Here is a 27392-nt window from a genome sequence, read left to right on the forward strand (position 1 = left end):
AAATTTGATATTTTGCAAAGAAGCGCTAACCAAATACAACACATGAATTCTTCTTTTTTGGTAGTCAAAACTTTTCTTCTTTATAAAAATGTTTTCACGGAAATAAGAATTTAATTGAATGAGACCCGAAAGAAATTTATTTCCAGAACGAAAATGAATGTAAATATCCGAACTGATGACCTGACTGAAAAAAAATAGTGATGAAGGAAGCAGGTTGTGATGTGTTTGTTATCAATAACAAAACGAGAAAAAAAATTAATTGAGGTGAATGAATATTTTGGAACTGGTTTGAGTTGAAACGCAGCAGGTAGTACCGATCTCTCGGAGAGTGAGATCAAAGATGTAAACAAAAGTGGTTACTTTCGTGAAGTGTATAGGTAATCTTCGAAAATTGTATACATGCTAGTTGTGCAAAAAATCTAAAATTGGAAACGATTGACAAGCTTTGTATAAATTGTTGTGAGAAAATCATTGGAAATTCAATTGTATTCGAATATGAGTCTGATCTTTTCGTTCAATAGAAAATCTCGCTCTCGGGCGCGAATTAGCACGTATCAATACCAAAAAAATACCTATTTTTGCATATGCTGCATTTTTAGTGTTACTTTCTATAAACTATATATACATGGTTATTTGCACGGGGAAACATTAATGATACATTTTTTCAAAATATAATTATTATTAGCACATAATCTGTGATCATATCTGCAAAAAAAAATTATGTATTTACATAGATATGAGTGATATAAAGATTTTTTTAGAGGTATATTGAATAAAAACCACAAATACGTCTCTGGTGGATTTAGGGTGCGTAAATCGAAAATAAATAAAATCATATCAATGTATTATGATGAGCAAGTTTATGTGATATGATGAGCATGCATCTCACTGGCCCTAGAGTTATATACCTACTGCACTTGCGTAGTAGACTCGCACAGGGTGTTCGCATTTTGGGGGATCAGTTTTAGTATTCTTTGTATTGAGGCCAAGGGGTTGCAAACTTGCAAATCAGTCAGTTCAGGTTTATGACCTGAAGCAGGTCTCACATCTGGATGGGATTCAATTTGTTCACTTGCGTTCTTATGTTAAAATGTTGGAATACTTACATTCGCACTCTGCATTTGAATCTGGTTCAGATGCCGAACTGAAAACTATATCGTAAATTCTACCTATATACACTGTGTCCGTAAAGTATGGAACAAATTCATTTTTAGCTAAAGAGACGATTTTAAGAATAGTTAAATTAACAATATTATCAAAAATACTTATTGCCTCGCGGCAATTGGTTTGAATGTAACACCCTGTAGTTTTTCACCTTTTCATATTAATAAAAATGAGCTGTTTCCAAACAGGTTTGTTACTTGTGGTCTAGCAGAGAGAATATGAAAGAAATTATTTCTTATCAATTTAAAAAAACTTAGTGGTCTAGTTTTTTGTGAAATATGAATATTTGTTTAGTTATTTATTGGTGTTCAATGACAGTTTAATACTACAATATTTTTGGTATTCGTGAATGTTTTAATTATTGCTTAGATCCAATTTATTATTTTTGTCCACCCTGTACCAATTCGAATCAACATGTGATTCATTTTAGGAATCAGTTCAGCTAGAGTTATCGGAAAATTGAGACAAAATGGGGGTGTTCCATTGAAAAAAAATGACGGTGACGTCATTAATCGAAAGATTCACCCAGTATATTAGATTATTATTTTAAAATACGGTTAATTCAAATCAAAAATCGACGTGTTACAGGATTACTTATTTCTTAAAATGGTCTATTTAGCTAAAAATGAATTTGTCCAATACTTTACGGACACAGTGTATAAAAAAAGCCGAATACTGAGTACCTCAAAACATAAAATACTTACTTATGGAGAATTTTCTCCAAAAAAAGGATGTTGTGGATAACCGTTCATAAACTATGATCAGGAATATCAGCCTGTATACATTCTTCAAATTTCCGCTTCAAGTTTTGAATCACCCTGTAATAATATTCACTCTTCTGTATTGTAGAAAATTATGAGTATGTTAAACATAATTTTAATATTTTTGTATCGATAATTTTTCTTTTCTGAACTTATAAATTTCTTTTCAATTTACTACTATTTCAATCAGAAAATTGTTCACACGTTATATCACAAAAACTATGAATTTCATCGATTGAATTATCTGAATATTCTGATTATGATTTCACTGGGGTCTACAATAATTCAATAAAAATCCGAGAGAGGTTGAAGGTGTTGAATATAATATCCTTGTAATTGAAACTATTCCACAAAAAGCAAAATATGGAGAAAAATATTCGATGCCTAGTTTAATCCATTTGAATTTATAGGTCTAGTCGTAGAAGGCTAGATTAATCAATGAATTTTTAGGGCTTCCGTTATTTCCAAAACCGAAATTCGTATGCGATTATTTCCAACCTAAACAAGATACTCCTTATAAGTTTAATTGAAATCGGCTAACAATTACATAACTCATGGCTATAACAAGCATTTGCGGAGATAGTGACCGACGGACAGACACCTTCCGTGAATCAGGGAGCGAAATCATTCGTGTTCTCATCGATACAGATATCCATTGAAAATGGAAATCGTTAGTGAATCGATTTTGATAAAAAATTATTCTATTTTCTTAAAGCTTGTGTGTTTAAAATATGTATTGAATAAAAACTGTAAACATCTGATTTCATTCGAATACACATACGGGATATTCCATCTCAGACTAGTCACCCCGTATATCTCTCAACCCAAAGTGGGTAATTGGAAAAATTTCCTGAAACATCTTGAATGATTTTGTTTTGGGGACATCTTTCGACGCATATTTGAGGCTTGACCAAGCAACTCCCCCAAGCGGGGGTGCTTCAACCCCTCAAAATTGAATTGGAAAAAGGGGTAAGATTGGTGTATGAAAAACGTAATTTTAATGAACCGTTTTTGCATAAAATAAATTTTTTAGCTCAAATATAGCTCACAATATACAAGCCCGTTTTTATTGAGCCCTTTTCACAGACTTAGAAAAAATTGAATTGCAATTTTTTCTCAAGTAATAAGAGAAATTCTCTGAAACCATAAAATAAATTAAAAAATCAAAACATTTCCTTATCTAGCCTTCATTTTTTATTCTTAGAAGGTTTTTATCTGGTTATAATACGTTTTTTCGATCATTTGATGTATTATGAATCAATCTGTTGAGTTACTACTCTGCTGATTTGTTTAAAATTTCAAAAATAATGATGGTGTATACATTGCAAGAACGTGTTGAGCTGGTTTGCCTGTATTACCTTATCAAAATTGTGCCCGAGCAGCTGCAAGGATTTTTCCAAAACCATCCTGAACACAGCATTCGCCTTAAGTACGTAATGGAATTGATTTCAGAATTCGTTGAGACGGGTTCAGTAATGGATAAAAAAAACGGCATCCATTGGAATTGTGAATGAAGGAGCAGCTGCGGCGGTATTGGGACATGTCCAACTTAGTAGCTTATCCAGCCTTGGGGGGGGGGATAAAAAAAAATTTAAAATTTTTCTTCTTTTGAAGAAGTTTTCCAAAGGAGTTTGCTTACTCATAATAACATTGTGATATATAAGGTTGTTACATATAATGGATATTCCTCCTGGTCGGTGATACATCCCCTCATCCCCCTCCCTTGTGTACGCCACTGGTCCAATTTATCCCAAAAAGACAATCTCTATGACAACTTTCTGCAGCTTCTGGTATTAGAAAATAATCTAACGTGTTCAGAATTTTACATAAACACAAGTTCCATCCTAACAAAATTAAATTAATTAAATTAATTCATGAATTAAAAAAAATCTATTTTTTGTTAAGTGTGCATATGTTTTTCATTCTGTATTCAATCTATGTATAAGAAGATTTTAAGTTAGGTTGGATATTGATGTTTGAGAAGATTTATAGGTAGCAAACCAGGTTTTTTGGTTGTAAGCATGATAAAATAATTAAGTTTTTTTGAGAACGTGATTTTTTTAAAGATTTCTTAAGTTTGTAAAAAGTAATCAATAAAAATGGGCTTGTACATTGTAAAAATAACCAAAAGGTGGATCATTTGAACTGAAAAATTGATTTTTGTCGAAAACTGTTATTCAAAGTTACGTTTTTCATACACCGTTCGAAAGAGGCTACCAGAACCTTTCAAATGAACTACCACTCAACCCCTATCCCCTATTCAATTTCGAGGGGTTGAAGTGCTCCCTTTTAAGGGGTTGCTCATTTAAGCCTCAAATATACGTCAAAAGATGTCATCCAAAGAAAATCCTTCGACGTGTTTCGGGAAATTTTTCCAATCACTATGGGGTAAGAAATATAAAGGGTGGCTCGTCTGAAATGGAACACCCTGTATATCTCTCTTTATGTACGTAAATTAAATGAACAGTTATGGTTATGGCTTTTAAATGATTTAAATTCCTTTCAAGTCAAAGTGAAACTATCTACGCGTCTTTTCTACAAAACAAAATAATATTGGTTTTTTGTTTTTTTAAAATTCTAGTATCGCGTTTTCACGACTGCTGTAGAATATAGCTCTTCTATAGGCTAGCTACTCCCGAACCAAAACAACCCCAGTTCAAATAATAATAATAGGCTAGCAACTTCCACTTGCACAGTCGCTGTGTATCTTCCACAAGTTTCGTATAGAAACCACCAATACCCAAAATGCCTCATATATCGCCCTATGCGTCAATTCGCGTGCTTCTATTGGTATTCATAGACCACAAAAACTGTACGATTCCTCGTATTGCTGCATTAAGATACGATTCGTAATATATTTACATTTATACGTACACAAAATACAGAACAACCTTTGGTAGGGAATCGTGCCACAATATTCCTATAATTAATATTTAAATATGTCACCAAGCAAAAGGAATTGTTATATTCAATTATAATATCACAACAATACTCGAATATACACCGATTCACACAGGCGCGGATCTAGGACCCACTTTTGGGGGGGGGGGGAACTTTTAGATACTCAAAATACTGAAAATGTGGACCCCAGACACTTCCGCCATTTTGGGACTTCATTTTTTAACGTTCATTAATATGGGTTTTCACAAAATGTATTGAAGGTGAAATTAATGCTGATCTTGTAATCATTTGAGCCTTAGTATGTCAAATTCTAGGAGGGTTGGCAAAATTTGAGAGGTGCCTGGGCCATTTGGCGGGGACGTTCCCCCAGTTCCCCCCCTGGATCCGCGCCTGGATTCACGAGACGTAATTCGCGAAACATCACGAGAGCGCAGCTCGAGTGATGTTTCGCGAATTACGTCGAGTCAAGAGGTTCGTATAATCGTAATATATTGTCTATGCTCGAGTGGTATTCGTTACGTTTATATAACGAATAATTTCAATAAATATAACCAAAGCACCGCATTTTGATAATTCAATGACATTTCACTGACCTTGGCTTTTATTTTTTGGCGAACGTCCAAGAATGTTACTATGGAAATGATCACAATATGGCAGAAGGCGAAACACCAAAACGATTATACCTCGTCGTCAAGTAGTATATTCACTTATCAATACGCCCAATAACTATGGGAAATTTACGAATTCTATTGGTTTATCAGAACATGAGTTGTATAATCAAGTAAATCAAAAAATTGTATTTCTGAAAGACCAGATGGAAATCGCACGAAATGATACTGAAAATCATTCATCAATAGAATTCACATTGTATACTAATGGAAGTGTAAATGAATCGAAAACAGTGGTCAACATCACATCGGGTGATAATGTGCGGTGTAACGATATCAGTGAAGGGATCAAGAAAGCTCCAAAGGTCATTCACCAGACGCAGGTGACGTATTTTAATAAAGGGTTTCTCATTGATTCCACGTCGAATCCTAAAAGTATTATGATGAGGTGAAAACTGGTATGCAAAGTGACTCTCGAATTTCATCCAATAAGGTTATACTGGCTCTCATTAAACATTTTCAACTATTGAACATTTTCTTGTGAACTGTCCACAATTTCGAAAAATTCTAATGAGTTGAACTTCCATAATAACTTGGAGGACATACTGAAATATGAGGCTGAGTATAAGGTACTAAATTTTCTTGATAATTTCCATTTATTGAGAAGAATTTAACTCACTCATCCCAAAAAGAGTGTTGAACTATTGGATCTTGTACCAGGTCCTTCACCATAATTTGACCCCCCCTTTAACTTTGTTACTAAAAGAGGTACAACAAAATGATTTCTACAAAAGTTTCACGGAATCGACTAGTGTTTTTTAAAATGATTTCACAAAACGATTTATATACAGAGTGGGCCACATATTGATAGCAACTTCATTTTTTCAAATAGAACACCCTGTATATTTTTCTATATTTGAATAGCTCTTTTTCCCCTGATTTCAAATATATAACATATGTTTGGCCTATTTCTTTTAGTCTGATTACCACAGAGTTTCAAATTTTAAGAACCAGCTGGCATGCAAGCTGGCACTTTTCAAGTGGTAGGCTGCGATAACTCAAAATGATCTTTTTTGAGTTATCGCAGCCTACCACTTGAAAACTGATTAGTGAGCATGCTAGATGGTTCTTAAAATTTGAAACTCTGTGGTACTCAGAATAAGAGAGATGGGCCAAACATATGTACATGAAAAATCACTACAATCATTTCCTTCTTCCATTTTTGCAGCTTCGCGCTCACTACGATTATTATTCAGAAAATTTTCCCCTCAAATGAAAGATGTCATTTACTTGTTGTCATAGGAGTCTCTGAGCAATGAATATTTGATTTGAAGTTAATAATTCGGAGAGCGATAGTTTCTTTAGTTAGTCGCTTATAAGATGACAAAAAAAAATTGTATATGCACTCGTTAATTAATGAATGCAATGACATTCGACCAAATTGAGAATATTAGTTTTATTTCGTGGCGGCGCCGCAATGTCATACTTATCATTTCGTTTTTTTTCTATTGATTTTGATTTTAATTTGATTGGTGTATCAAGTATTAAATCAATAGATGAACTCTAAGAGTCTAAAGATCAGTTTCCTATGTAATAATAATATAATAATAAGATGTGTTAGCAATAAGTGATGCTCAACGACGGAATATATATGCTGCACCCGTCGTAAATCCAGAAGAAGACCAAAGAGAACTACTGGAGCGATTATTTGCCACAATGAATAGATGCCTTATAGATTTTGAGGGCACAGATCCATTGAGACGACCGATTCTGCCAAGAATGAGGACATCTAAGAAACTATCTCATCTTCTGGTCATGACCAACAAGGAGATTATACCCAAGTATCTTTCTGACTACCATGATCTCGAATCATTACACCTCATCATATACTGTGCAGCATTTTCAATAGCAACAGTGCTAGGTGTGAAGCCAAAACCTAAAAGTCAGCAACCAGCCAGAGAAAAACAACAAAATAAACCACATTGGCAAAAAAGGCTAGAAGACAAAGTTCATAGCATCCGCCAAGAAATTGGGAGGCTCACCCAATTTGCAAAAGGTTCGCCGTCTAGAAGATTACAAAAAATGGTAAATATAATAATGGATCGTCACCGGCAACATACAACGTATGATCCAAACAATGAAAATGCTCAACAAATTTTAGACACACTGAAACAAAAACTTAGTGTGTACTCCGAAAGACTCAGAAGATACAATGAGAGCTATAGAAGAAAACAGGATAATATGATTTTTGAAAATTCCGAAAGAAAATTCTATAGAATGTTAAACAATAATATGTCAGCAACAACAGGAAGTAATCCAACCGTCGAGGATATTGAGAATTTTTGGACAGATCAACTGGCTACACCAACCCCCTACAACTCCCAGGCTGATTGGATAAGAAATGAAGAGAAATCCTGTGAGGCAATGGAACAAATGCCGCATAACGCAGTTTCTATAGAAGAATTCCATGAAATATTGAAAAACACACACAATTGGAAATCACCCGGCCCAGATGGAATACACAACTTTTGGTTGAAAAAATTTTGGTGTATACACGGCAGGCTAGTTGAAACCATAAATGATGTTATAAGTAATCCAACGGAAATGCCCAAATTTTTAACAACAGGGACCACTTACCTCTTACCGAAGGATATGCAACACACAGCGGATCCATCAAAATACAGACCAATTACATGTCTACCAACAATATATAAAATCATCACATCATGTATAGCATCTCGTATCTACAAACATTGCGAGACAAATAATATAATGACAGCACAGCAGAAAGGATGTTCCAAGAATGCACTAGGATCGAAGGAACTGCTGATAATAGATTCCATCATATGCAACCAAGCCTTCAAAAAACACAGAAATCTTTTTATGACATATTTTGACTATAAGAAGGCCTTCGACTCTATTCCACATGGGTGGCTGACAAAAATTTTGGAAATATACAAGATCGATCCAATTACAATAAACTTTCTGAAGTATGCAATGTGCAACTGGAGAACGAATATCGAACTCTCTGCAGCGAACATAATTACTAAAGATATTCCAATAAAAAGGGGAATTTTCCAAGGAGATTCGTTGAGTCCCTTATGGTTCTGCTTGGCGCTGAACCCCCTTTCTAAACAACTGAATGCTACTGAAAAAGGTTTCAATGTGAAAGGAAACAGAAATAATATTGCACTCAATCATTTGCTATACATGGATGACCTCAAACTTATAACAGGCAACAAAAACCACTTGCAAATTATGGTCAAACTGGTGGAAAATTTTTCGGAAGACGTGGGGATGAAATTCGGATTGGACAAGTGTCGTACTATTAGCGTAGTGCGTGGAAAAATCCAAGATGAACCGATAGCTCTCTCCAATGGACAGGAGATAGAAGCAATGAAATCGGACGATCTTTATAAATACCTAGGAATGAAACAAAACCGACGAATAAACCATCAAAGAATGAAGGAAGACTTAACAACTGAGTTCATTAGGAGAATCAACAAAATTTTGAAAACAAACCTCAACAGCAAGAACATGACGAGAGCTTACATATGCATGTTCAATTCTTACATACTCTTTCGGTATCATTCCATGGACCAAAACAGATATGGAAAACCTGCAACGCAAAATGAGAACCTTGATGACGAAAGCACACAAGCACCATCCGAAAAGTAGCATTGAGAGGACGACACTGCCGAGGAATAAAGGAGGCAGAGGTCTGCTAGACATCATGGAACTTGCCCATGGTCAAATTGAATGCCTACGAACATACTTCAAAGACAAATCAGGCACGTCAGAGATCTACAAAGTACTGTGTGAAGCAGACGAATCAACACCTTTACAACTGCATAAGGAGCAATTGTCATACAAGCATCAGACAATCCAAGAAAAACTGCAAAGATGGAGAGAAAAGCCCCTACATGGACGACATTTCAACGAGGTGAACCAGGATCATGTCGACATTGAAGCGTCGAACTATTGGCTCACATCAGGTGCGATGTATCCAGAAACGGAAGGATTTCTTTTAGCCATCCAAGATCAAGTGATCTCAACAAAAAATTACTGCAAACATATCATAAAGGATCGAACTATTACTGACGATCGATGCCGTTATGGTTGTCCAACGAACGAGACAATCCAACATATCACGGGAGGATGTCAAATGTTTGCAGGAAATGAATATAAAGAGAGACACGATGCAGTAGGAAAGATACTACACCAAGAAATGGCAACTAAATTAACACTAATTAATTCTGAAAAAGTGCCATACTACAAGTACCGACCGGAAACCATCTTGGAAAACGAACGCTATAAACTGTACTGGGATCGTACAGTTTTGACTGATAAAACAGTCCCTCACAACAGGCCAGATATATTGCTAGTTGATAAACAACAAAAGGCAGCAATACTCATCGACGTAGCAATACCTAATAACAACAACATGCGTCAAAAAGAGGTCGAAAAAATTTCAAAATATAGGGACCTCGAATTTCAGATAAAGCGCCAGTGGGGAATGATATCAACGAGAACTATTCCAATTATCATCTCAACAACAGGAATAGTACCCAAAAATCTCAAGAGAAATATCAAGCAACTAGGACTTAGTGAGTATATATGTAATATAATGCAAAAAGCTGTTCTTTTAGGTACTGCAAGGACGGTGAGAAAATTCCTAGGAAGCGAAGGACAGGTCCAAGGATCGCGTGTAAGAGGACCAGAAGTTCGACGAGAACCAGGGGGACCACAAGGACCGGACACGACCGAGCTCAGCCCTTCTGATATTTTAAATATCTGGGATTGAGTGAATGTTCCTCTTAGCGAGGAGTGAGAAGCCGACGGCGAGGAAAAATCCTACGCGTATAGGCAAAAGTCGATAATAATAATAATAATGTAAAATAAACGTTTGTATTTGTATTTTATTAACTTTTGGTTATAAGAAAAACTTAGGTACAGAATGTAACTGTGGCGAAAGAAAATATAAAATCCACTAATGACCGGAAAAATACGATAGCACTAAAGGTTTTAAAATTTTTTTCATGTTCATTCTTTTCTTATCTAAGAAAGCAAAAGTAACTGAATTTTAATCAACTAGTTGTTCCTATATTATATCTTGTATAATTTAAAGTGCATCGTGTCCAAAGAAAAGTGCAAGAAATGATTATCTTGCGAATATCTAGGAATTTCAAGAGAAAAACATTGAAAAGTCATCTCCATTTGGTACATCTGCAGTGAAATATTCACAAAACGTTTACTAGAATAGATTCGAATATTTGAAATAACAGGAATCTGTTAAATTTGTTAATAGCGCTACCCTAAGTTGTATTACAAAACTTAACTTGACTAATATTCCCAAAATTGGCAAATAAAATATAGGTTTTTAGACATCTCAGTTGCTTATAAGCGACAAAGTGACATTCCTCGAAAAAAATGACGTTTGTCTTGTCAAATACGAGCCGAATAACATACTTTGAATACTGATTGTAGAAAAAGTAGCTTCATAAGTGCAGACTTTTTAAAACAATTCATTATCCGAAAGAAATATTGAACAACATCAATAACGCCAAATATAAGGTAGACTTTTCAAAATTTCTTGACCAACATTTGATATTTTCAGGAGTCTGTTCGCATAACATTTTGTCAGATATATGCAATATTTATAAAGTTCATTGCCTCCTTAAAGGCAAATCTTCTACATGGGTTTCAATTAACAAGTGCAAATCATCATTATCATCAACTGCATAATATCATAACAAGGGACTGTTTGCAATTTCATTTTGGCAGAAACTAATGAATCCGCGAGTGATCTGGGAAATTTATTTCTCTAATTCTGTGGTTATTCCGTTCATTCTTCCACATCTTGTAGAACAAAATCGTGCGAGAATATATCAGAAACGCACAGTTTTCATGGTTATATTTTATTATTCTATGTTGGCACTCCGAACTTTCCGCTACGGCTTTATCTGTCAATTCATCAATTTACCTTAAAGAAATCAGTTTTGCCAACCAACATTTTTCAATGCAAAAATCACTAAATTATATTTATGGAAATATTTCATTAATTTCAACGAAAATGCAATGAATTAGAGAAAATAATGTATAATACTCGTACAGAAGGCTCATTCTACCACTCGTTCATTCCAAAACTCGCCACTTCGTGGCTCGTTTTTGAATTTTGAACTCGTGGAAGAATATCAATGCCTTCTGCACTTGTATTATAAATAACTATATCAGTTTTTCGGAATATTAAAGTGCTTTGAAAAATCTGGAAGTACATATTGAAGAATGAGATTCTATTTCATTCACTCATACAAAAATAAGATAAAGCTATGATTAAAGGATTCGAGCTGCAAGGATGATTTCCTTTTTATTCTTGTAATATAAGCTAACAGAGTTACTATTCTTTGTTGATTGTTGTTGCAGAATAATTGGCCAATTGAAAAGTCCCCGGTCTACCATATTGAAACACATTCGATTTTATTATTCAACATAGTTGCCTTCGAGGGTGATACAGCAATTATAGCGAGCTTCCAACTTTTAATTACCATTTTTGTAGTACGATTTGTCTTTCGCATCAAAATAGTCTCAGTTTTGGCGGCTACTTCTTCATTGGCGCTAAATTTCTTTCCAGCGAGCATTCTTTTGAGGTTTGAGACCCGGAAAAAGTCGCTGGGGGCCAGATCTGACGAATACAGTGGATGCAGAAATATTTCGAGCCCAATTCATGCAATTTTGCCATTGTTTTCATTGATTTGTGACACGGCGCATTGTCTTGATGAAACAGCACCTTTTGAAGAAAAAGGAGCTGTTTCTTATCAATTTCATCCTTTAAACGATCCTATAACTCTATATAATAATCGCTGTAGATGGTCGGACCCTTTTGGGGGTAAATAATGAATATTATACCTTGCGCATCCCATAATACTGATGCCATAACCTTGCCAGCTGACTGTTGTGTTTTCCTCGCTTTGAATTCGGTTCATCTTGTGCAGTCTACTCGGCTGACTCGATTGGACTCCGGAGTGAAATGATGGAGCCATGTTTCATCCACTGTCACATATCGATGGAACAATTCAGATTTATTGCACCTAAACCTATGTGGTTTAAGGTGATGAACGTGTTTGATGCTTTTCGGTTAATTTCATATTCACGCAGCCTCGTGGTTCTACTGTGAGTTACAAAATTCTGCAGTTTTTTCTTCTTCAATTTTCAATTGGATAATGAAAGAATATCTAACTATGGCTAACGTAATGAGACATTCGATTCCCGTGAAGCCTGGTTCACACATATAATTAGTAATATAATTCACTAGCATACTTTCTTCTACTCTACTATGCCCATTTTGGTAGACTAACTGTATTCCGTTCGTTAGTAATTTGAAAAGATAGTTCGATTTATCTTCTAAACTTTTTGATTATAAATGAATTTCAGTACAGTACATTCACACGAAAAAAATAGCCCATGTGAATGAAAAAAAAACAGAAAACCAAAGTGAGGGATCTCGGTGACCAAGAAATCAGTACATTGTTTCCTATCCACCTATTACGATCTGTCTCGTTCAAGTACTGTACCCCAGAAATTCATGTATTTCAATTTTTTGTTAAAAAAATAAGTTATTATGATACCATTCTTTATAACACCCCACTGAACATCCAACGAGAATTTGTACTGTGAATCACAGGGGGTGAACAAAATCTACAAAAATTCTTCCTGAAGCCGACGAAGTTTCCAATGGATGCAATGATTGCTCGGCCATAAATAATATGCAATTATGAAATTCGAAAAAGGTTTCGAAGCAATAGGCTTCAAAATTTCCGATTGAGCAACAGCTGTTGCTTCGGAACACAGATTGATGTTTGAGAAATCTAGATTTCTCAAACATCTATCTGTGTTATCATCATTCACATGTTTGATTGATCGGAGTAATGATTATTCGACTCATTTAAAAAAAATAACCAAAAATACAGGGTGTTCCTAAAAAAAAGTTTAAGAAAAAAAAGTCCCATAAACATGGGGTCGCAAACGTTTCGTTTTCGAGATACAGAGTGTTGAAGTTTGAATTTTTTTCAAGTTTTTTTCTTATAGTATCTACACTTCACAAGATATTCAACTGAAATTTGGCATAGATATTACATTTGAGAGTTCTCACCACGTGACATGGCAATTTCGATAGAAGATCTACAGGGTGATATTTTTTCTGGAACACTGCCACCTGTTCTTCTGCAGAACTTTTTTTTGGTGAGCAACTGTTAATTTGAAAAAATGTAAAAAGAAGCTTTGTTCTTATACTAAACTTTTCGGTCTCTTGTAGTTTTGTCGTATCTACCAACGATTTCGAGAAAAAAAATTTTGAACGATTCTCTCGAAATCCTCGTGAAAATCCAAATTATGATGGGAAGGCCACTTTGTAAGCTGTGGTGAATGAATTCAGTGTCAGTTTTCATGGAAATTTTCTTGATCTGTAGCGATGATTCATAAAGATTCGATAAACTCGTATAATCAACACAAAAAATGTATTACAACAAGAAACACTCTGTATCTCGAAAACGAAACGTTTGCGACCCCATGTTTATGGGACTTTTTTTTCTTGAACTCACTTAAGGAATCTCCCCTTTTCGTTTGTACGTTCAATTTAGGAACATCTGTATATGAAACTGATCATTTTTATCGAAATGAAACTCCTTTGCCATATTTTATTCGTGTCGCCAGTTGAAACTTTCGACTCCTGACTGTTTTCAAGAAAAAAATTATTTTTTTTGAAAAATTACCACAATTTCACAGAAAAATGAAAAAGGGCATGATTAATCGAATGGAATTTGAAAAAGTTCCGAGTATCGAGCCTATGGCTAATTCCTAACTACCTACTACACTGTTCATTACATGAACGACATTTGCATGTTTCCACTTTTCACGTGCAGTTTCTTGAAACGTGTTGACTGGGTATCTCGAAGACTGTTAGATTTGTTTTTTCAATATGATCATCATATAAATTATGTAATCTCTCACGAAACATCTCTTCGAAGACTCTAGATGTGAAAAACTGAAATATCCCCATTCATTCATTTTATGGACAAAACCTGTGTTGGAAGTATAATGAGAAAGAGAACATAATCCTAATTCTTGATTAAATTTATCGTAAATATTGATATGTAGATATTTTGAATGCAAATTAGGAGAGTCTGCTAGGCAATGACCGCAAACCGGTCTGTCCGTTATTCGAATGAATGGATGGAATTATATACCTTTCAATACACTTCTTTGGAAATGTATTACCGTATATTGAAAAAAAAATAGACTATCGGAGTCAGAAGCTTTTGAATACTCGTTCAGGCAAAAAAATTTGGTATAATGTATTATATCTGTTTATTTGAATCCCATAAAGATCATGTATAATGATAAAAGGTAATTACAAAGCGTGTTCCTTCATTGAAGGTACAAAAAAAAAAACTAACGTTGGGTAATATAAGGAAATTGGGAAATATAGTCCTACATTTTTGTTATGATAATACCGGTTTATTGAATCTTTATTAATCTTCGCTACGAATTATATAATAATAATAAACGCCTTTATTGGATAGATGCATTCTGCTCAGGGGCGAAGTCTAGCAATGCTATTCAACTTAATCCCCCGACTAGAGTAAATCACAATAACATGATTTACATTGAATAATTATATGAAAAACTTGAATACCTACTATTAGACAAAAAAAAAATAATATAAATATAAATAAGTAACAAAACTTATCATCAATTTCTTCATGGCAGCTTATTTACTGGACATTTATAATAATTTTGACTTTCCTGCGGATTACTATAGGAATATTTGAAATTTTTTTCTCGAAATCAGAAGCAGATATAGTTAACAAAACTACAAGCAACCATGTGTTTTACATTTTTTTAAACTACCAGTGGTTTACAATAGTTATTTATAATACAAGTGCAGAAGGCATTCATATTCTTCCACGAGTTCAAAATTCAAAAACGAGCCACGAACTGGCGAGTTTTTGAAAGAACGAGTGGTAGAATGAGCCTTCTGTACGAGTATTATACATTATTTTCTCTAATTCATTGCATTTTTATTGAAATCAATGAAATATTTCCATAAATATCATTTAGTGATTTTTGCATTGAAAAATGTTGGTTGGCAGAACTGATATCTTTAAGGCAAATTTAAGATGAATTGATGAATTGACAGATAAAGCCGTGGCGGAAAGTTCGGAGTACCAACATATAATAATAAAATATAACCATGAAAACTGTGCGTTTCTGATATATTCTCGCACGATTTTGTTCTACAAGATGTGGAAGAATGAACGGAATAACTACAGAATTGGAGAAAAAAAATTCTAAACGAAAGAATCAGGCACTGTTACATAAAAAATTTAAATACAGGGTGATATTTTCAAATTTAAAACTAGTATATCATATGATGAAATCTTCGAATTTGAATAAGATTTCAAATTGAATATCTTGTGAAGGGAACGTACTATGAGAAAAAACGCGAAAAAATTGAACTTAAACACCCTGTATTAAAGCAATAAAGCTGAATTTTTGCGTCGATATGTGACAATGGATGAAACATGGCTCCATAATTTCACTCCGGAGTCCAATCGAGTCAGCTGAGTGGACTGCACAATATGAACCGAATCCAAAGCGAGGAAAAACATAAGTCAGCTGGCAAGGTTAGGGCATCAGTATTCTGAGATGCGCAAGGTATAATATTCATTGATTACCTTCAAAAGGGCCAGACCATCAACAGCGATTAGTATATAGCGTTATTGGATTGTTCAAAGGATTGAATCGTTGAAAAACGGTCCCATTTGAAATACAAAAGGTGCTGTTTCATCAAGACAATGCGCCGTGTCACGAATCAATGAAAACAATAGCAAAATTGCATGAATTGGGCCTCGAATTGCTTCTGCATCCACCGTATTTGCCAGATCTGTCCCCTAGCGACTTTTCTCTGTTCTCAGACCTCAAAAGAATGCTCTCTGGAAAGAAATTTGAAACCAATGAAGAAGTAATCGCCGAAACTGAGATCTATTTCGAAGCGAAAGATAAATTGTACTACAAAAATGATATCGAAAAGTTGGGAGATTGCCCTCGAAGGCAACTATGTCGAATAATAAAATTTTGCCAAAAAAATGTGTTTTACTATAGTAAACCGGGGACTTTTCGATTTTCTTGTTACGCCTAAGTCGAACTATCCGTAACTCGGAGAAAAATCATGGCCCCGTGGTCTTTCGACCCAAAGAGAGTTCACAGTCCACTACTCTTTAATTCGAAATTATCATAGACGAATGTTATAATTTGAGTTCTAAAGGTGTGTTTTCGATTGGCTGCATAAAATAAAGTTATGAATGTTATTCTAAAGAATAGAATATAAATATGGAAGTTCCACAGGATTCCGTTGGGACCTCTACCTCTACGTCGTCACTGTTATCAGAAATTCAACAATAATTTAATTTACAGATTTATTTCTAGAAGAATGACAAATAAGGAAAATAAATTCAACATAAAATCAATATACCTAAAAAAATTACCTTGATCCAATCTCAGTAAATGTATGAAATTAATCATAATCGGTACTTCTCGTTAGTTCGCTCTTGAGAAATATATCCTCATTCAAGCAAGAGATCATTTCATTCGCATAGAACACCGGGAGAATTGTCGATAAGATTTAACACAAAAAAGAACATGAACATACACACCTCCAGGCCTCAAACGGAGACGCAATCTGATCGCCTGGTGGTAGGCCACACAACATACATCAGCCTAGGTACCACGTAAGGAATATATCCTCATTATGGTTTCGGTATATCTTGCCCACAAGCTTTTGAGACCGGCAACCTTGCGTATCAGAAGCTGGTAAAATCTAGGGTTTAAATTCTAAATATTCTATGATCGTTATTGTAATTTTTGAAATATTCATTTGCATGTCGGAAACTAGAGACCGCATCGGAAAAAATTTGTAAATCCCAACAATACACAAGAGGAACTGAGAGGAAAATGAGGCGCTATAAAATCTGAAGGTAAATAACGTGTCATTTTGATGCCCAATAAATAAGATAATTAACAAATGACTTACACCGACCATTTCCAGCTTAAGCTTAATCCTTCTCTCCTCTCCAACATTTCAAAAATGTGACAGAAATGCACGTTTGAAATGAAATGCTCTACCTAAAAATATTTTCAATTAAATGAACGGAATCTTTGTGATGTCAATACTACTTTCAGAAAACCATAAGAATTCCGGAGGTTGTTGATTACTTTCTCCGTCAAATTTAGGCATTAATTTACGTACACCACACAACGAAAAAGGTGAACTGTTAACGGGAATGTTGGAAAAATAACATTTGGATTCAGAGCACTCTATACATTTATGTCACAAAATTGTGTAAATTCACAATTATTATCAGTTGCTCTAGAAATGATTTTCATACTACTGATTGTATCAACTACAATTTAATAATAATAATAATATTTTTCTTCATTCATTACCTAGTGCAGGTGTTAGCCAATTTTATATTATTTATTATATTTCGCGCTATACGTCGCTTAGGCTGAAAAACAGAAGATTTTCCTAGTTGACGTGGGAATCGGCTCTTTCGAGTTACCCGTTGAGAAAGTAGTAAGGTTTTTGTCCGCTGGGTGGCGCACCGCAGTAATCATATTGCTTTGCGCCTACCAGCGTTCAATAAGGTGCCTGCTATTTCGTTTGTTTGTCATATTGGGTTGATTTATGCGGTACTGATGATCCCTTATAAGGGTGAAACCGGTATATCGCTACTCTCCCTTGATAACATGCATTCTCCTTGGTTTACTTTCGATTATGATTCCTATGAAATGGCGTGGAAATATTCTGTTTGACAATGGTTTTGTTGATGGCATTTTTATTGATACATTAACCAGATAGATAATTAATATCGTATAATATTACACACTTGGAAATCGTACTTATTTTTCTCTCTTTTTGTATATTTTTTTCTTCATTCATTACCAAGTGCAGGTGTTAGCCAATTTTATATTATTTATTACAATTTAATACGCTGAGATCAACTCGTGAAGTATTGCTAGCATTTTGCCGGTTAACATTGAATAGGTGATTTTCGGCAGCCTGATAAGCATTATTAAATAATGAATAGGCAATATTTGTTGATACATTCCAGAATATTTCTCTAGGAATTGGCTGATGATGTAAATTCGGAATTTGACTAGATTTCGGCGTCAGATTGTCAGAAGAATCGATATGTGCATTTTGTGATTTCGGTCTTGAAATTGCACCTCCATGAAATATTGCTTTAGCACTTACTGTTGAACGTTTTGGAATGATCCTACCTTCATAATGAGTGTAATAAGTTTTACCCCATTTTCAGTAGACGTTTCCAACATGTCTTCCTTCAGAACTTTGCTGGATCTCAAATTGTAATTTCTTTCCTCCATTATTTAACCCCACGTTGGGCGCCAAGTTAAAACGTAACTTTAATCATAGTCGTCGGAGTTGGCCAAATGAATGAAGGAATTCAATAATAATTCGTTTTAACGATATATTTCTGAAATAATGATGAATAAGCGAAATAAATTCAACATAAAATAAACCTTCCCAAAAGAATGATTTGAATCCAACTTATAAAATTTATGATAATCGGTAATTCTCGCTGGTTCGCTCTGAAAAAAAATATATCCTATATCCTCCTTCAAGCAAGGAGATCTAATAATTCGTCTCATTCGCATAGAACACCGGGAGAATCGTCGATAAGATTTAACACAAAAAAAAACATAAACATACACGCCTCCAGGCCTCAAACGGAGATGCAATCTGATCGCCTGGTGGTAAGCCACACAAAATACATCAGCCTGGGTACCACGTGTTTTTCGGCACTGAGAACTAATGAACTTTTTTTAATCTGAATCTGTCAAAGAAATAGAGTATTTTTTTATTATAGTCAAATTTGCCAAATTTGAAGCTAGAAAAATTCCTCTAGGAATTAGCCACATATTTTTTTTTATTTTTTATAATCCGAAAGAAATGTTTTTGGTATTGTTTCACATTTATTCCATTGAACCAATGCGTTCTATTCATTAATTATTGAGCACTAAATTGTGATTTAGAAATTTTTTGGTATTCTGAAAACGTTGTTCGAAACACTTTCAATTGCTGATTTTTCAAAAACTTCAATCATTTTAAACTGCACTAGTAAGATATTTGATTGGCATAGTCCTTAATTGGTGGAAATCCATTCATTCAAAATGTAAGAATCTGAAGAGGCTACTATGTAAAGAAGCAATTGTTATTTACATAATGAAATAGCGGAGATTAGAATAAATCGTATTTCATATCAACTAAGTATTTGACATAGTTTTAGAAATTAGTGCTTCCAACTTCACGCACCCTTTCAGGATATCTTAAAATCATAAAGATTATTATTATTGATTACATAATAGGTATAAATGATTCGTATGAATAAAAATCTGATCAACATGATATTGACTTTATTTTATCTACAATGATAGAATATTCTCTTAATGAGCAATGGTGAAATAAAATAAATAATATTCCGATATCCTTTGGTCCCTATATTTGCGGTATTGAAAACTATGTTAAATGAAATATACTGACAATGCTAATATAAATACAAAAGTTATATTCTTATGAAAATTCCATCTTATTTAAATAATATCTTTCAGTTACAATTATATCTATCAATTGAATCACCTCATCTTCTTGAGCTTTTATACGATTTTTACACAGCAGATCTTATCCCTATCATGGGATACAAAAAAATATCTGATTTTCCGTTTATAAACAAAATTAAATTAGATATCTTTTTATAAATACAAATTCTTTGTTTTACTACTCGTAAATAGAACTTAATATGGTGTATTTCCCTTATTTTCATAGTTGTTTCACCATGACATTTCATTATTTGAACCAGCCATTCCCTAAAAATCTGTTTTCCTACTCCTAAGACCCTTCTTACCACCAAAATCTCTTATGGATTTGAGTAACTCATCGCGAGGATCTAAAACAGGTACGAATTGCCTATTTGAAATTTTTTTCTGTACAGTATTAGGCTTAAGTGGAGGAGGTTTCGGTATCGTTGACTTTTCAGTTGAAATATTAATACTAAGTTGTGGAGCTTCCACAGGTTTAGAGAAAATAGGCAATACATTATGTGATGCCAGATTTTCATTTGGAACACTCCATTCGTCATCTTTGGAATTCTTGGATTCATTTCTCCTCAGGTTGTATTTGGAAGAATGTAAATTATGGTTCGTTGTCATATTATCTTTTTTAAGCGTGGAAGGTAAGGTCATTGATGTGTTTGACTGCCATGAAAATCTGTTATATTTTTCTATTTTAGTGTTTGTATCAGAACTGATATTTTCCAAGGTTCTAAATCCACGTACCACAGGTGCATGTTGTAAAAAGCTCTTTGCTCTCATTACTGGCTTTGTTTCTTTTACATTCATTACTGTGTTGAATTTGGGTTTTTCCGAAAGACCGTTGGAACGAAAGTCTTCACTGGATTGATTCAAGTGGACTAATGTGCTACTAGAAACATCTCTGAACTTTTTCTTAAGCTCAACTGAACGAACCACAGGCACCCTTGAGATGTCGAAATCAGAAGCGAAAGCTACAGAATGTGGACGTTGTGAACTTGTTTTTCTACCATAAGGACTCCTACCCATCGTATCAATATTATGTTCTGAATACTTTTTCTTTTGATCTTCCTGCCTTGTGAGGCCATTGAAATCATTATGTAGATAAGATGAACCGTTGCAAATTACGGTAACTCTTTGAGGTCTATTTGTTCTAGAAAAATCGTCATAATATTTTTGCTCTGGATCATCCTTCGTATATGATTCTCCATTTTTGACTGTCGATTTGAAATGTCTTGTATTTGTTCCTTGACCTAACTTGTAGTCGGCGTCTTCTTTAACGCTAACCGGCACTTTCGGCCTATCAGACCATGTTCCCATATTTACAGAAGGCGGTGAGTACTGGTATTTTTTCTTTGGGTTTTCTTCAACTTTTACAGCTTTAGGTTCTGATTTATTTTCCACTTCAGCTTTACTCAATGTTTCCATAGATGTGGTAGGCGTATTCAATTTATTTTGAATCTTTTTCATCACCTGGAAAATGCATAAGATAAATTAAGTTTTAGTTTATTATACTATGGGTATGTATGTTGTAGCATATTATACTAAGTAGATGTATAAAGTAGTGTTTTAACCGGCTACTATGCATATAGGTTTATCTTTCTTATTTGCGATCGTGCTGAGAAAAAATGAGGAAAGCACTGACGAAGTTTTTCCTTCATACGTCAATTGCGAATTCCATACTCAGCTTGAATTCAACATAAGTATTTTTTAGATATTCTTCTTGAATTTCACATGATTTTGATGATACATTGCCTATATATACATTGCATGTAAACAAAGTAAGTCAACGACATGAAATTTTACATCAAGCTCAAAATGGTAATTCATTTCTCATCGGAATGCAACATTTGTCATTTGATTTTTATCGAATTTAAAAGTTTCAAAACTATCAGAAAAACAAATTTCGAACGGCCATATTTACGAAACTACGAAAATACCCTTGAAAGGTCGAGTTGATAATATAAAGAACTTCATTTCGTTTGAAACTATCGGGAAGCAACTGGTTGGATGTTCTTTATATCTTAGTCGCAGTTATGAACAATTTCGAAGGTAATACCAAGAAGGCACTGACTGGGCATCAGAGCCTCTGTGCACTCTTTCATTCTTGCCCTATTACTCCCTTCGAGACCTTAGAACTCAATAAAGGTATATATGTTTTCTATGGTATTCTCTCTAAATTTATTTTTTGAATCAAAATATACTTAGAAAAATATGTTTGATTACGCTGAAGATATGCCGATTTAAATTTATATCACTATTGAAAATTTTACGTCTAATCAGAGTTTATATCACAAGAACTGAATGAAAATATAAGTGAAGAAATTGATTTGAAAACGCCTGGAGTTGGATTTAATAGAGAATATAGCCTACTATTATTATATTAATGGCATTAATGGCGCACTAAATTCTTGAGTGACTCAAATCACAAAAGTATCGATTTTTGAGTGCTCGTTTACCGAACAGAGGCCGATCATCAGTTACCTAAATTGATGTTGAAATTGGTAGAACATGAGCTAATATTTTGTGAAAACAAATTCAGATTCAAATTCATAATACTCGTATTAATATGAAATATTAATAATATTAGCAATCCAAAGATTATTGGATTGCTAACAGACATTTGATTAGATTCAGGGATTCCTGAATCCAATGTCTGTTTTTTCGAAAAAGAGAAAATCAGCTTTTTCCAGTTGAAAATCAGATTTATATGAAATCTAATGTAGGTTGAAATGAACAAAGACAATGATGAATGAGCATGACACTCAAATATTTATTGACTTCAAGAGAAATTAAAGAGAGCTTCAAAGCCAATTTGTTGTTCCTAGAGCGTGTTAGACGTAAAAATATTTCAAACAAAGGGACAGGTAAACAAACAATAGAAATTATAGTTGTATGTATCTTACCAAAACATTATATAAAGCTCAATGCTAAATAATTTTTTTTTCTTTGATAATAGATAAAACATGATTTTTAAATTTATCACGTCATTATCCGAAGAAAACTCGGTGAAATTACATTTTGATTTCTGAAATCCATGATTTCTGATTTTGAATTTCATTTCATAATGATTCAACCCATCTGATCAATAATAAGTAAATAAGTGTTTGTTTCGGATGATATCTTATGTTAGCTTTACGACATATGACAAAAATTTCGATTTTGACATTGCACGTTATTCAGGTATTATTAACTTATGAAAAAGCAAAACACACAAAAACTATTAGTGTCTTTGGAAATCAGTAACGCATCAAAATGTGAAAACCTGATGTTATAAATGCCCCAATTCATTAACCCAGTTAGATCATAAATTATTGGTTTGTGTTGTTTGAAGCTTCAAATCCAGAACAAAGTGCGTTATCTATAATTGCTAAATTACCTACCTCTAAGCTCTGAAGACCAGACACGTCAAACAAACTATTGCTCCTCGACATATTACTTGATTCGAAAGAAAGGATCTTCCTATCAATCCTTCGCAACGCCACTTGAGATTTGGACCTAGCAACAGGCTTTGTGGAACTCCACTCGTTCTGCTCAACCGAAAATGATCCAGACCTATTTACCGACCTTCTATAATGGTCGCTCTTTGGTCTAAACATTCTTTTCTCTGCCTCTTCAGGTCTCTTCAAAACGTCATCTGCATCATGTTTTCGGATTGATATGTTCTCCATGGACCTCCCTAAGCCGTTTTCTTGTAGTGTCAATCCTCGGTTCAAACTGAGAGATTTTCCTGAAAAATCCGAGTTGCTCCTGATGGTATCATCCTCGAAGACCTTAATTTGTTTAGATTCATCTTTGTAAGTTGTTATTTTGAAGTTAGGCAAGGTACTTTGTTTGACTTGTGAGCTCACTGCTTCAGTATTAGTGGTCTTACCACTTATCTCAGTCCTTCGATTCAAATCGACTGTTTTTTTAGCTTGCCTAGGATGAAGAGATTCAAGAAGGAAATCATCTTCCTTTGCTGCTTCAGTCTTATACGACTGTTTTAAACTGGTTGACAATTCTCTATTATACACTAAGCTCTTCCGTATTTCCAAATTCTCCAAAGACAGTTTGCTTAAAATTAATCCGTTGTCTTCATTTGTAGTGGTTGAACTCGAATTTTGTTTTTCGTTTTTCGTACGAGTGGCTTGTTCTTTTTCAATACGTTCTAACTTCTCGATCAGTTCTGCAGTTATCACAGAATCAGTCTCGTTTTCAGTATCCGTAATTTGATTATTTGGTAAATTATCCTTGAACGCTTTTGGTGGAGATGGCAACTGCCATTCTTCCATTACCTCATTGTTCGTGGTCAAAACTTCCAAAATCTCTGGAATATTGGGTTCATCGTCTGTCTTCGATTTTTCACTTATTTCACTCGAATTACCCGAATCTGGGGAGTTGCCATAATTTTTATACCGTTCCACGTCATCCAAACTGATTTCATTCATTATATTGGTTGGGTAGGCATTTTCCCTTATTATAACATCATTTCTCTGGACTGAAATTTCATGGGCAGGTTTTGATGTTGAATTCACGTCTGGAAAATAAATTAAGAATAAGGGGGGAAACATTGTTCGGATTTAATGAAAATCTGAAATTATAGAAGTGATAATCTGATTATGAGAAATATCGATGAAAATTGACGAGAACGCGTCAAATTGAAAATTAAGTGCATTGTTTGAAATAGATGTTAGCTCAAAAGAAGAAATGAAGCAAGATGAGAATAAGAGGAAAATAATAGAAATGAGAATGGCAGAAAGTGATACTATTATTACTGTTTTTTTATGCTAATATCCAATGGAGACTCAATAATGACAAATACTCATAAAAAAACATGCCTGTGTCTGTAATAACACCATTGAAACACCATTCATTGTTATGGAAGCCCGGGATATTATCATCTCGTAAATTTGATCCCATTGAATCTTCTTCCATAGTGCTCTTCATTTCTTCCTCCACAAATTGTGGTTGAGAAGCGACTTCTTTCATGATTTCGATTTGATCCAATTCTAATTTTTCATTTTCCTTATGGAAATTATCACTAAATTCTACATCTACTGTCTTTGGAACATATTCATCTTTGGTGGTTTCAATCGATTCAAGGCATGTTTTGAAATTTTCTTTGTTTGAGTATTCGGATGTTCGCTCTGTCGGTGAATGCGAGAGCGATTGATTCAATTCTTCCCAAGAACCCCATCTTCTCATTCTTTCTTCTTCGAATGGTATACTATCCGGACTTTTGACTTTGGAGACTGAAACGTTTTTTTGGAATTGTGCTATTTCTATGCTAGAAAAATCTGTTATTATCGATGTAGTTTCATTTTTAAAAGGCGATTCCGTAGCTATACTGGTATTGTCATCATCTATATCTTTGTCAACTAAATTCAATATGAAGGGCCTTTTTGTTAAAATCAGATCAGCATCGGATGCTTCTTCTTGAATATGATTGGATTTGGGTAAAACGGCAATTATCTCTGGAGGCTTTATCTCATTTCCCTGGTCGTCTACATTTAAGTATTCCAATGATTTCAAAATATCTATGGTTGACATGTTAGAAGGGGGTCTGCTGTTATCTGGTGTGTCTCTGGCTGGAGCTCCTTCAGTTTGATACGGACTGTAGTACAGGGAATCTTCCAGTAATTGTGAGATATTGTTGTTTTCAAGTGGAATTTCTGAATCTTTTTCATCTTCTTCTGTCAAAGAGAACGAAATTCCAGGTATTGGAGTTGGCCCTTTTCTTCTCCTGGGTACAGGAGGAGGATTAGTGGAATTTTGGGTGCCCTGGGAAGCTAGGTACAAATCTAGCATGCAAAATACAAAGCAATTAGAAACCAAAAAAAAAACCTCAAACGCCCACCCTCTAATGTGCAAGGAAAACTTAAAGAAAATTATCGCTCTGACTCTCTTTTTTATTTAAAAACCTTCACCTCATCACCTCAAATCGCAATAACCCATAGTAGCAAAAAACTAGGACAATTCTAAAACACTTCAAATTCTATACAAGCATTCATTATGTCTACATGGATCAACCTCGTTGGAAAGAGCCTGGATCAAAAAATTTTTTGAATGAAAGTTTCTTCGTCTTCATTTATTGAAGAGAAATATAAAAAAGAGAAATGAATAAATAAGAAAAACCTATAATAAAAATAATTTTCTGAAAATCTATAATTTACTATTTTGTACCAATGCATCTGTTGGCACTGTAACAATTCCAATTAAGTACGTTATGGGTTGAGATTTTATTGTTGCGGTGAATTTCTTTTTTTTGTTTTCTCTTCGCTGACAGCTGTCGCTGTATGAAACTTTGGAATTGTTATTATTCTTTAAGAAAGTATTTAAGTATTATGTATGTTGTATTTGTCTAGACAAAAAAATAATTCTTTTTCGGCACTTTCACCTTGAATTGATTTTCTAGACCTCTCGAATTTATATAGAACTACTATTTATATAGTTTTTATGACAATGGTTTTTAATTTTAGATCAATTTGTTTTTATTATTTATTTATCCTAATTGTGTTTTCCTTTGTATTTACGTTATTTTCAGCCCGAGAGAAGCTCAATAAAGGCCGATGATAGAATACATGATATCATTATTATTCCTTGACCGATATCGGGTTTTCTATTGTTGACAAAATATGACCATAACTTTTGTTTTCAAATTAGAATCCAAGTTTTGAACAATCGTTTTCCGAACAGATCACTTCATCATAACGTTACGATGTCTATAATTCTCGAATTTTGAGCTGGGAATGGTCTCAAACAAAATGGCTCGAATCACTGATGAAAGGATATCAAATGATTTACATTTACAAAATTTGACCACCTGAGTTTTACATCAAGTATATATTACTGGCCCATTTCAGATATACTGTCCGAGAGAGTAACTCATGTATAATAATAATTGACCAGAAATGAATTTCAATACGACTCAACTTAACTTTGTAATATTGAATATTTTGATTGATATTGAAAAAAAAAATTGTCATGCTAAATATTTCTACAGGCTAGTCATCTCAAGTCGAAATGTTTTGAATAGGTTTATTTCGTTTGGTTGTTTTTTATTTGTTTTTTATGTTTTGTTGAAATTTTTCAGAGCTAATGAGTTCATTTTTTAAAAACACTTAAAATATCTGTTAGATACCTTTTTGATATCTGTCGAGAAGGAGATTTCAAAGAATACCCATAATAGTGGGTATAAATTCAATCGAAATAAGTGTTCCTTATGATGAATAAATATGTAGTGACTCTGTCTGCTCACAGATGGCGGTATGGGTTATCGCACCACACATATTTTGGCCACGGATTTATAGGG

The 27392-nt window shown here is 34.1% G+C and overlaps 1 protein-coding gene across 6 annotated transcripts in view; it reads right to left on the reverse strand.

The window, feature by feature from the left end:
- Positions 1 to 19912: 19912 nt before the first annotated feature.
- The window catches only part of LOC123679302, a 130920-nt gene continuing 123440 nt past the window's right edge, over positions 19913 to 27392 (reverse strand). For 5 of the 6 annotated variants that reach the window (XM_045616820.1, XM_045616823.1, XM_045616821.1 and 2 more), the window contains 3 exons: positions 24919 to 25881; positions 23482 to 24617; positions 19913 to 21571 (listed from right to left, as the gene is read on the reverse strand). In XM_045616820.1, coding sequence (XP_045472776.1) covers positions 20378 to 21571; positions 23482 to 24617; positions 24919 to 25881 — 3293 coding nt within the window. In that variant the 3' untranslated portion in view covers positions 19913 to 20377. The remainder of the gene's footprint in view (positions 21572 to 23481; positions 24618 to 24918; positions 25882 to 27392) is intronic. The other variant, XM_045616825.1, reaches the window with a different exon arrangement.

The sequence above is a fragment of the Harmonia axyridis genome, chromosome 4, assembly GCF_914767665.1.
Source record: "Harmonia axyridis chromosome 4, icHarAxyr1.1, whole genome shotgun sequence".
Lineage (NCBI taxonomy): Eukaryota > Metazoa > Arthropoda > Insecta > Coleoptera > Coccinellidae > Harmonia > Harmonia axyridis.